Genomic DNA, 12,672 nt, shown 5'->3' on the forward strand with positions numbered 1-12,672 from the left:
CCAGCCAGAATCTCACACTGGTCCACAGAGCCCGGCCTGGAGTTAGATGAGGAAGAATGAGGATGACGTTTATCTCGGACCATAGGTAGGTCAGCCCAGAGGCCAGAAAAAAAGGAAGCCTTCAAACAACCTTGGTTCTGAGATGACAAAACCGGAAAGACTCACACTGAGTTCCTGGAATGGTCCAGCTGCTGCACAGGGTCCTGGGATGCACATTTCCTACTTGTCATTTGTCCTCTTGGCACATACTATGTTCCTGCTTGATCCGAGTAGATTTCCCAACACAACACGACCATAAGATGGTTACAAATAAGAAAAATGGAAGTCTAGGAGCTAGCAGATGACTTGCCCCAGATGAGTCCCATTGCCATTGATTCTTGCCATAGATGCATCCCAGGGAGGTGGGCGGGGCAGGGAGGAGGAAGTCATTAAAAGGGATCTCTGAGATCCAGCTGTTCCCCCACACACAAGACCTCCCTTCTAGGCTAACAGGAGGGAGAGAAGACAGGATCGGCAGAACACAGGGCACAGAGAACAGGGGCTCTCATCTCCCCTCCGGAACCATCCCAATGGCAAAAGCCATTGATCATCCTGAGCGCAACAGACAGAAGCAGTGTCCCTACAGAGAGAGGAGACAGGTGGTGACTGAGGACTCAGGCTCAGGAACCAATCCCTATCCTGGCACTGGCTGTTGGATCCTGATTGAGTTCTGCATCCTCGGTTTCCTTGTCTGTAAAATATGGGCCACCTGACATGAGGTTCAAAAGAGTTACTTTACCTTCCCTGCACAGTAACAATGTTTGTGATCATCATTAGTAACTTCCAAATCAGAGGTAAAATGACCAGAAAGGACAGGGTCAGGAGGCCCCAGAATGCTACCTAATAAGACATGGGACATTTTTGGTGACTGACAGGAGGAGGGTCCCACTGCCAGTGAGGTCTTCAGGACAAGCCATGATGGCATGGGCAGTTCCCAACACACATCCCTCAAAAATGGTGCCTGTGTCCCTTGTCTGGTTAATTACACTATGGTCACTAAACTGACACCAACACAGTCATGACCAAGGCCCTGACAACAGGTGAGCATCATGGCCTGTGGAATGCGCCCAATGACACAGAAAGAAAGATGAAAAGAAGAGAACTAAAGAGGAAGGAAGCACGGATAGATTGAAAGCTAAAACCCTGCTAACAACCCCTGGGACACAGTCTTACCCCTATAGGTCACTAAAACCCTGAGCGCTGGGTGCTAGGGAAGTCAATCCATGGCAACCTGGACACTACACCCCACAGGAACCACCGGACACATCCACTTCCTCTCTCCCAGCCTCCCTCCCTTTCTCTCATCTGCTCAAAGTGAATAGCTCTCTCTCTCTCTGCTCAAAGTGAATAGCTCTGATGAGGCGGCAGGTGGCTACGGTAGAGACAGCAAAACCAAAAGCAGAGTTAATTACTGAAGTAGCAGAAAGGGGAGAGGGCTCAAGTGGAGAGGGGAGAGCACATCCACCAAGCAGGTTCCAGGCTACTGTGAGTGGGGAAGATTAGAAAACCACCTCGCCTTTGGAAAGAAACCTCCCTCCAGCCCCACTGCATAGAGATGGCTCCTTCCCTAATAACTCTACAATGGGTTCCCTGTGCTAGGATCTGGGCTTGGACTCAATAACGATATTGTTGAGTGTTACTTAGGCATCAGATGGTGCTCCCCCAAAAATGACTGAGACAAACCCTGTCTCAAGGTTTTCAGGGACAAGTGACATTCTAGAGTGTGTCCTAAATGTTTTGGTCACTTTGTTCAAGCATGCTGGATTATGAAGGCATTTAAACATGACACCCAATAAGGTGTTTTAAATCCTAAGGAAATTAGTCCCTCTTTAATTTCCTGCAAAGAGAAAGCCTCAGTTGGATCCCAGTATGGCTTTCGCCTCTCTGACACTACCTGAACTTCCTTTATAACAAAGAGTGAGCAGACCAGAGCTCCAGAACTCCCATAGTCCACTGGTTCAGTAAGAAATTAATGTGATTATTTTATTTCTGTGCTTATTATCTATTTGTTGGCCAGCCCTACTGTTTCCCACTTTTTACACTGATATCATCATTTCTTTTCAAAGAAGTTTGGCACAGGCATTTGGCACAGAGAACTCAAATACTGTTTGAGAAACTAATATCCCAGTGCCTGGGTTCAAGTCCTGCCTCTTCTTTCTGCTCATGTGCATCTCGGCAGGCAGAAGGTGATGCTTCCATTAGTTCAGTCCCTGTCACCCATGTAGGAGACCCAGTCTGAGTTTCCAGTTTGCAGTTTTGGCCTGACCCAGGTGTCTAAGAAGTGAACCAGCACATCCAGCTGCTTGAATCTCTCTCAAATAGGCAATTTTAAAATAAACAAATTCAAGTTTTAGAATTGATTCAGTTTAACACAAACATTCATCAAATAATAATGTACATAGTTAAATAACCTAAAATGATGAAACTAGATAGCAATGGTATTCAATGTCAAAACTGAGGTATTTACACCACAGATTCAGAACCTATGTTGTGGCATAGCACACTAACCCACTGTGGGTTCCAGTTCAAGTTCCAGTTGCTCCACTTCTGAACCAGTTCCCTGCTTATGGACTAGGAAAGCAGCAGAGAAGGGTCCAAGTGCTTGGACCGCTAGACCAGATTAGGAAGGAGCTCCTGGATCCTGGTTTCAGCCTGGCCCTGCCCATGCTGTTGCTGCCTTTGGGGGAGTGAACCAGCACATGGAAGACCTCTATCTCTACCTTCCAAATAAACAAAATAACTCTTAAAGAAATATTATAAATGCATAAGCCTTTTTGTTCAGAAAACTCAGAAAAAGAAATCAGCATATTGCCTTGAACTGTTTCTCCCTGTTTCTTGCTATTTCTCTTTTCCCTCACCTGGAGTGTAAAGCCCTTCTCTTATCTCCTTTTTTTGGGATGCCATAGATGACAGTGTGAGGCAGCACACAGCAGCACACACAACACCTTAACTAGAGATGACAGTGTGAGGCAGCACACATGATACCATAAAGCGCAAGTGGAAGTTTGCACCAAGAGCCAGCAGTGAACCACACACCCTCCCCAGACCCTGGGGCTTCCACTCTGAAACCTCTAGGGTACCTGTATCTGAACCTAACAGAGAGAAAACACTCCACAACAGCACACCCATAAGTTCCATCCCTTCTGACTTTTGTTCCTGGAAAGAGGTTTGCCAAGCCTCCACCCACCCATGGCTGTGGATGAGCCAAGTGCTGGTTCTCTGGGCTGGAGATGCTCAAAGAGAAGGCGCCAACCAGAAGATCCACAACCAATGTGCCCCTGCCCACCTGACACTAATCAAGTTCTAAGTAGAAACCCAACCAGGCAGCTACAAAAGCAGTAGTGACCACCTAATCCAGGCCAGACTCCAGGCTCCTCGGGAGAAGAATGGCATACTGCTCACCAATCTCCCAAACCAGCAATGCTCAGGGAATGGTGTATATTTCAGGAAGACACCACAGTGGGCCCAGGGTTCCCAAGCAGCCATCATCAGCCCACACGTGGCAATGCCATGGGTCCTGCTAGGGTGGCTTCATGGATGGGACTTCAGTGGCTCTTCTGGACAAGTCAGAAGGGGTGTGGGAAAATGGACTGTGCACAGTGTGCCTGTCCTGTTGGGTAGCCAGTGGCACAGCTTACAGCCCTGTCAGCCGTTTTTCCTTTCATTTCCATTACAATTGCCAGTTTGTTTTCCTGGGTACCATGGTGCACTGAGCAGGGAAGGCTGGGATGTCTCAAGGTAGGCACTTTTGTTGGAGGCTGGATTGTAAACAGGAACATTATCTCCCCCTGGAGAAGGCTCATGGCTGCACGCAGACTCATCCATCCACTCACTCCTTTGTTTCCCAGAATCAGAGTCAGCCTTCTAAGCTGGGGAAGGGGACTGTGGGCTTGGAGAATAGCAGAACAGCAGGACAGCAAAGGGCCCTGAGTGCTCTGGAGGCTGAGAGACCACCCTTTGGGAATGGAACTCTTTGCAAAACCCTCGACAAAGGCCCTTAAAACACCATCAGTCTACTTTACACCCACGTTCAAAGCAGGAGTCACCTAGGAAAAGAGCTCAAGGATACAGCACAAAAAATAACAACCTGCTGCAAAATTAAACACGATTGGCCAAGTCCATGTCTTTCCATAAATAGTCTTTGACTTCTAAGCCACTCCTCTGGCCCCCTATGAGTACAAACTGGCAGACAAGCAATAACAGCTTCCAAAGGCTTAGCCGAAAGAGATGTAAGAGTAAACTTAAATAGAGAAAGTTACTTTTATTCATGCAATTCTTAATGAATTGGGAAGATGTTGATTCCTTAAGTCATGGAAAGCCAAGGCTATTGGACACGTGGTTGGAAAAGTCTTGATTTTCTCCCCAACCTTCCCCTTTTCCAGATGGAAAGGTCGAGCTACAGGAGGAAGCCATCTGGCAGCAGAAAGGCCTTGGGGGGGGGAGGGGATTTGGGCAGGTGTTCCAGCACTCAGCCCACTTCCTTCTTGGGTTTAAACACTCTACATTAGGCCTTGGCTTCTGGGTACTGGGTTCTGGGCGTCAGGCAAGCCATATCTGCTGCAGCACGCAAGAACTCAGGTAACGCCACACACCTCACACTCATGGCTTCTTCAGATTACAGCAAGCAAACTTTAAAAGCTCTAGAACAAGCCAGTCTCCCAAACTACTGAAGTTAGTCTCCCATTTTGGAAGGGATGCCCACCTCCAAACAGGGAGTCCTCACTTAAACAAATCGGTAGCAAAAGCACAAGTATCTCTAGACCCCATCAGCATCTCTGGGATGTCTTTAAACAAAATTCTAATCCAATAATAAAACAAAGGAAAGCATACAGGTATATCATGGTATAAGCTTTCATAAAATAATGAGCTGTCAGATGCCTTTTATATGAGTTACATATTTGATTTTCAGAGAGAGAGGCCAGTATTCTGGATAAAACCACCACCTGCAATGTTAGCATCCTATGTGGGTGCCAGTTCATGTCCAGCTCCCTCCTAATGGCATGGGAAAGCAGAAGACAGCCCAAGTGCTTGGGTCCCCATTGCCCAAGAGGGAGACCCAGATGAAGCTCCTGGCTTCTGGCGTTGGCCTGGCCCAGTGCGGACCATTGCAGCCTTCTGGGGAGCAAGCTAGCAGATGAAAGATCTCTCCCCCTCTCTCTACCTTTCAAATAAATATTTAAAAAAAAAAAAAACAGCAGTCAGAGAGAAGGAGAGACAGAGCATGCACTCCCATCCACTGCTCTACTTCCCACAAGCTAGCAGGAATTCCACGTGGGTATTAGGAATGCAGTCACTTGGACTACCACTTCTGTTTCCTGGCATCGACACCAGCAAGAAGCTGGAATCAGAAACATAGCTAGGCATCGGACTCAGGCACTTCACCACGGGATGGAAGCGTCTTATGCACTATGTCAGACACTTTTCCCAAGCTGTTGAAATAGCATTACTGATAATGGCAACACAGAGAGATGTGTATAAAAAGTGAAACATCAAATGGAACATCTGTACCAATTAATCATCCTATCAGATGTATTCCAAGAGATCAACTAGTGTCAGAAAAAATTCTAGACCATCCAGTTAGACTTTGATGGATGCAAAGTTTTCTTGACCCATAAGGCTGACTGAGTCATTTTCAATGAGTCTCTAATAGAAGTCAATCTCTCTCCATTTATGTTAAAGTGGACAACCCAGCCCAGACAACTGGAAACAACAGAGCAATGGGACTGCTGCACCTGCTCTTCAAACTGCCACCAGGTGTAGGCAAACAAGGTATCCTCTCCCATGAGGCACCGCTACAAGCGGCTGCTCAAGATTATGCTGACATGGAGAAGAGTTGCTCAGGACCTCACAGCTCCAGCGGACAAATCCACAGGCAGTATTGATCACATCATACGAAGGAACCGCTCATCCTCAGCTCTGCAGAGTGGCACCCAGTCCAAGGCAACCTCAGACTCCAATGCTATTTGGGGGAGACACAAGATATACCCTTCGAGGTAACAGATGAAACAGACATGCAGCATCCATCTGAGAGCTATCATGCTGAGAAGGAAAAAATAAGGAAGAGGGTGGGCTATAAATAGAATGTTTTTTCTAAGAATTAAAAATGCAGTCTTGAGAGAGTGTTACTACCAAGAAGAGAGGAGATGGGCCAACCAAATGGGGTCCTGGAGTAGATAAAGGACAGCAGGTAAAAAACTAAAGGAAATCTAAATAAACAGCATGAGGATGCAGCCATAATGGCTCGTTAATTGCTAACAAATGTGCCCTATTTATGTGAGATGGTTATAATAGGGAAAACTGGGCACAGGTTTTATGGGAACTCTTTGTCCTACCTTCCAGTTTGTAAATCTAAAACAATTCTAAACAATAAAGTCTATTTTTAAGATTAAAAATATAAAGCATACGGTAAAAGCATCACTACACGTTTTCCAGAACTGTGCTGCACCGGAATGACTGCCTGTGGAAACAGCAGGCCATGTGGAGAGAAGGAGGTCTCTAAAGAAATGCCAAGATGATCTTCGTAAGACCAAGGACAGTGATGTGCCCACACTGAGAGGCACAATTGACTTGACTCTTCAGCTAATACTACAAAGGGTGACAGGTATTGTGACACAGCAGGTTAAGGCCCAGCCACCCCAAACTTCCAGCTTCCTGCCAACCCTGGGGAGGCAGTGAACAGTGGCCCAGGTACTTAGACCCCTACTGCTCATCTGGGAGATGAAGATGGAGTTCCTGGCTTCCTCTGGCTTTGATTTGACCCAACTCTTGTCCCAAGTTGTGCTTGAGAAGCAAACTGGTTGATGGAAGATCTCTCTATCACCTCTCCATCTCTCTATGTCGCTCCATCTTTCAAACAAAAAAATTATGATTGATGAAGGTGTTCTAGAAAAGAATAAGAGGATGCTTCCAGGCAGCAGGGGAGGCTGCTTGTGTGAGCAGTTGGGGTCCTGATGCTCGAGGGACCCCAGGGAGGCTCAGAAACCTAGAAAGAGTGAAGGGGCCCTTGAAGCTAGCGTGGGGACTGGGAGATTGGTTTTTGGTGGTCATATAACAGGGAAACCATCCAGGACACAGTCCACGCCCATTTCTCACATAGTACAATCCCAAGAGCTATCTCGACCTTCTCAACTCATCACCAGGAACCAGCAACCGCAACCAAAGAGCAGCATGCTGGAGGGCAGAGAAGCTGTGCAGTGGCACTGGCAGAGCAGTACGGAGCCCAGACAGGTTTATATTTGAGTTTCAGACTCACAGCAAATTCAAATTTTTTGGAATATGTGCATCTCTAGTGTGGCATGGGACATATTTATGCTAAAAAAAAAAGGAAGTATTCACTGTTGATATGAAAATCAAATTTAACCAGGCATCATGAATTTTAATCTAAATCTAGCAATTCTACATAATAATAATAATAATGATAATGATAATGATAATAATAGAGGGAACATTTACTCCTTGTTACTACCTTATTTAGGTTGTGTCATTTCATCTTCATAGCAACCCAGTGAAGAATATGTGGTTCTCTTTGTACAGACAAGGAAATTGACTCAGTGTTGAACCTAGCAGTTAAGATGTCCAAGTTCTGCATAAGGTACCATAGATTTGATACCCAGCTCTGGCTCCTGATGTCAGCTTCCTGCTAGAGCAGACCCGGGGGGGACAGGGCCTACGGCTCAATAATGGAGCCCTGCCCCCACTGCAGATGTGGTGTGAGTGCCTGGCTCCCAGCCTCAGCCTGTCCTATTCGTAGCTCTTCTTGACATTTAAAGAGCAAACCAGCAGGTGTGAACACTTGGTGTGTGCTTGCATATGTGTATGTGTGTGTGTCTATGTTTCCACCTGCCATTTTTTTAAAGATCTATTTTATTTTTATTGGAAAAATCAGATCTACAAAGAGGAGGAGAGACAGAGGAAGATCTTTCATCAGTTGATTCACTCCCTAAGCAACCATAACGGCTGGAGCTACGCTGATCCAAAACCAGGAGCCCAGAGCCTCTTTTGGGTCTCCCACATGGGTGCAGGATCCAGGGCTTTGGCCCATCCTTGAGTGCTTTCCCAGGCCACAAGAAGAGAGCTGGATGGGAAGTGGAGCAGCAAGGATTTGAACCGGCAAGGACTTTAGCCACCAGGCTACTGCGCTGGGCCCACCACCTCCCAAATTTTAAAAACAAAAAAGTAACCTTCCAAGAGTCATAAGACTTAGTTGCAGCCAGGTCTGAATATATGTAATTGGCCTTAAGAGTCTACCCTCTTGAACACGGCTTGAGTTCCAAGTGAGCAGAGTCCCAGCTTCCCACTCTGGAGATTCAACAACAGGTGTCTGGGCTGCAACTCCCACAGTGAGAAGTGCCAAGAACTCCCCTGCACGGCCCTCAACACACATCACTATTTTAAAGAAAGTTCACCTGACCGACCCCAATTGGAAGTAGCAAGTGCCCGTCAGGGTTTCAAAAAGGGAAATGTTCCGTAACCAGGAGCCCAGAGCGACCCTGAGAGAGCACACCCTTCTTCCACTGGAGGAAGAACTAACCTAAGAGGATCACATCCTATCTGAAGGATCTGGGAAAGCAGCACAGGTGGGCACCACTGGGCAGAAGCCAGGCCCCATGCCATCCTTCCTGGGGACAGAGAAGGAGAAGGGTGACCATGGAGGTTTCCCTTTCAGGTTGAGAACAGTGTTCACTTGAATCTCAGGAAACAGGTCTCTATCAAGAATGTCAAGCCAACCCTCAGCATGATGCCTTTTAAGATCATCATAATGAATGTTTATTGAGTACCAGATCTTATTCTATAGATTTCCACTGCTCCTGCCAAGGATGGGCCATGCAAAAATACAATCCAGCAAGACATCTGTACTTTCAGAAGTGAGACAGCTGACACTCCAAGAGTGTCAACTAATGTCTATTAGACACCTACTATATGCCTGACTCTGTCCTGGGTGCTGGAGATGTAGCAGAAAACCAACAAAATCTCAAAGCCGATAGAGACAAAGATGAAGAAACGTATCCAATCCAGTACTTCAGGTAGCTGTGCTAAGCCCAGTGGAGAAAGGCAAAGCAGGGTAGAAAAACAGAAAGTGGCAGGTGTGAATGTTTGGGCTAGGACAGTCAGAGAAGATGTCTGAGCAGGGACCCATAGTGATGGAATCAAGCATGCACTGGTCTAAAAACACACACCCAAAGCAGAGGGGAGAGTCAGTTCAGATTCTGAGGCAAGAGTGACCAAGTCACAACACACAGATGGCCGCTGTCCTGCAGCAGGCAGGTGCAAGAGGCAGGAGGTGAGTTTAGAGGGGATGGTGAGGGTTGGTCATTTCTGTAGATCACAGGAGTGTGAAGTAGATGTTAGATTATGAATACATATGTGGGTAGGGGGGATGGATGGGTGGACAGACAGCAGCATAAACGCAATCCGATGGATTCCCTCCAGCAGCCACTGACTACAGGTGAGAGAATACGTAAGTTTATAAGTTGATGGGCTGTGTGCTATCAGTGCTCAACAATGTGCCAAATCAGCCCTTCAGGAGGCCCTGGAATGAACGTTCCTCCATGAAGAGCTCTACAGAGGAATGTTGATCCATTATTCAATGGGACTACCAGATCTTCACCCCAAGGAAAAGCTGCAGAGGAGCTTACTGGATGGAGCCGGAGAGTCAGGAAGTGACGTCTTCCTCTCCAGTCTGTAGGCAGGTCAACTGCCACAGAACATATTGGTATCCCACGCCACCTCCTAGAATGGCCTAGGCCTATTCAATCGCCCTAGCAAGACCATGGCCCTTCCTCACGTCTTTGAGCAACAAAATCTAACATCTCCTACGAAACAACACAAAGAAGCCAGCAGCTGCCAGGCCAAAGCCAAGGCTCCTGAAAAGTAACCCCTGTCACCAAGTACCCATCACAGCCCAAGTCCACCCACCCAACTTTACCTCCAAGTCCTTCTCCAGCTCCAGTCCAGCTGCCATCAAGTTGTGCTCAAACTCCTCCCGCTGCTCCTTCCGCTCCTCCTCCAGGGCATCAAGGGGCCCCAGCTCGATATCACCGGCATGTGGCTCCTTGCCTGTCTCCCCATTGGAGATGATGGCCAGCGAGTGGCCAGGGGACCCTTGGCCTGGGTGTGCTCCACGTTTCCGGTAGTGGTAGGCAAGCACATAGTCTACCTTCCTCCGGTTGTCATGGAAGTGCATGCGACTCACACGGGCCTCCGAGGACACTGGCTCATTGGCATCCAGATAGTTGTTGATGACCTGGTGAGAAACAACAGGGTGGGGCTGATGAGGGCCAGCAAACACAGTGTAGAAGACAGAGGAGGCCATTCTGCTTTGGGGTCAGGGAATGGACCAGGAAGCAAGTCCAGAGGCCCTGACTGCTCCAATGGAAGGACAGAGTGACCTAAGTTCACCTGTCACACCCAGTCTTGAACCCACCTGTCTATGATCTGGGCATCTGTGCCTTTACACATGCTCTGGCATCCATGCACTTTACAGACGAATATATACAGAACACACATACAGCAGCAAAGCCCTGCATATCCATTCCGCTGACTTCACACACAGAACCACATGCCCTGTACACACACACACATGCAAACACACACGCCTCTGTTCAGCTCCTGTATACACATTAAAGTGCCTTGCACATACATATCTAGCCACGTGCGTGATGACACACATACACAAACCTCCTTGTGTAGAAAGATACAATATCTCACACGTATCCACATCTGCCTGCAAACACTACATATGTATACACAAACACACACGACTTACCGGCAGGTTCTCTGGATCCATTGCAACAAAGGCCAATGCCCAGCTGCCTGATCTACCCACTGCCCGCCCCTCCCACCCACGGGAATTCACTCCACACTGTGTGCGTTGCAGCCCCACATCCTCCTCTCCCTCCTCCTCCACTTCCTCCCTCACCACCGATGCAGACCCTGCCTGGGGCAGCAGCAAGGAAAACTGACGCTTGCTCTCTCTCTCTCAATCCAAGGCTGGGGAGACAGAAAGAAGGCGAGGGTGGGGAGAGCAAAGCAGAGCAGAAGCAGAGGAGGGACTTGCCTCCCTCCCTCTGGGCGTTTCCCTGTTTATTACTGGTTTGGTACCCAGCTGCCTCCGCAGCTACCTGAGAGGTCACCAGGGCAACCAGGTGAAGCATCAGGCACAGGGGAGAGGCCCAGCCACCACCAGCAAAGACAGTTTCTCGGGCCTATGGGAGGGCAGCCCAGGAGTGACGCAAGTGGGACCGGCAGGTGGCAACCTCTGACCTCTCGCATCCTTCATTCCCAACCCCCTGACCAGAAAAACCAACATTCCTTGGAAATACAGCCAACAAAAAAATCCAGGTTTTCTCACACAGACACCTCCTCCCCCCACAACCTGAGCACCCCTCTTCCGTCCCAGTCCAGCATGGCCAGCCCAGTCTCCAACCCACACTTACAGAGCTGCTGCAGGAGCTCTCTGCATCGGAGGTATGGCCAGAACTGTGGTTGTCCTGTGGGCCTGGGGCCTGGGGACCTGGCACCTTGAGGTACCGCTGCGCATGACCCCCTCTGGCCACTGCCCGAGGACTCAGGCGGCGTGGGGAGCCAGGGAGCAGAGGAATATCTGTGAGAGAAAAGGAAACCAAGATACGGTGACACTGAAAATGCCCCACGGTGTGCAGTGCCCAGCTGCTCAGTCCTCAGCAAGGTAAGACAAGCTCCCATGGGCCAGATGGGAGGGAGTGCATAGAAGAAAGGGAGGCCCTCCAACACACACACTCACACATACCACACACATTCATACACACACACTCACACATACACATTCATATACAGCACACACACTCATGCAGTCTCTCACATACACACATACACACACACATTCATACACACACACCACATACACACACACATTCATATACAGCACACACTCATACTCACACCACATACTCATGCAGTCACCGTCTCTCTCTCCCTCCCTCTCTCTTTCACACACACACACACACACACACACACCCTGGAGGCCTTCTGCAGGAGCTCTTTGGGGCTCAGCACTGTCATCCTCTTCTGGATCCCCGCAGAGAGAAGAGACCACACCAGGCCACCCAGGGTGGGGAGGGCACAGCCTGGAATGACTTGAACTCAAGCCAAAGGCTGAGGCTTCCAGTCCCTTCGTGGGGCACCAGGACCAGCCTGTACTCCACCCAGCTCCCAACCCTCAGAACAGAGTTGGCAGGCCAGCAGTCACACTGGAGGGAGTCCTCACGCACCTGCAGCCTCAGAGCTGTGCCACCCTCCGTACCCCTCCCCAGGGCAGCCCTTCTCAGAGCCCCCAGCAGGCAGAGCAAGGAGCAGGCTGGCAGGCATTGGAAAAGAAACCACACACAGGAGGGGGCCACCTCCATGACTTGCCAAGGTCTCATGGCTGCCCAGTATTTCCACCTCCGAGAAATGCTTTATAGCAAAGCAACAGCACCAGACCCCAGGGGCTCAAACAGCTGTCCTGCCGCTTGCTAGCACCAACACCTCTCCGAGCCTGCTCCTTCAGTGGGAAGAGGAGGAGGACCACAAACCTTCAGCACTGTAACAAACACGAGAACAAAGAATGTACGCAAAGCACGCAGGGATGTGCCCATGCGTGCACGGTAAATGACG

General features: G+C 48.8%; 1 protein-coding gene across 3 annotated transcripts in view; it reads right to left on the bottom strand.

Annotated features, from left to right (window-relative positions):
* The window catches only part of ANO2 (anoctamin 2), a 349,050-nt gene that overhangs the window by 320,056 nt on the left and 16,322 nt on the right, over nt 1-12,672 (bottom strand). For all 3 annotated transcript variants that reach the window (XM_058655873.1, XM_058655872.1, XM_058655871.1), the window contains exons 2-3: nt 11,475-11,641; nt 9,965-10,282 (exon numbers count right to left, since the gene is read on the bottom strand). In XM_058655873.1, coding sequence (XP_058511856.1) covers nt 9,965-10,282; nt 11,475-11,641 — 485 coding nt within the window. The remainder of the gene's footprint in view (nt 1-9,964; nt 10,283-11,474; nt 11,642-12,672) is intronic.

The sequence above is a fragment of the Ochotona princeps genome, chromosome 27, assembly GCF_030435755.1.
Source record: "Ochotona princeps isolate mOchPri1 chromosome 27, mOchPri1.hap1, whole genome shotgun sequence".
NCBI classification, from domain to species: domain Eukaryota; kingdom Metazoa; phylum Chordata; class Mammalia; order Lagomorpha; family Ochotonidae; genus Ochotona; species Ochotona princeps.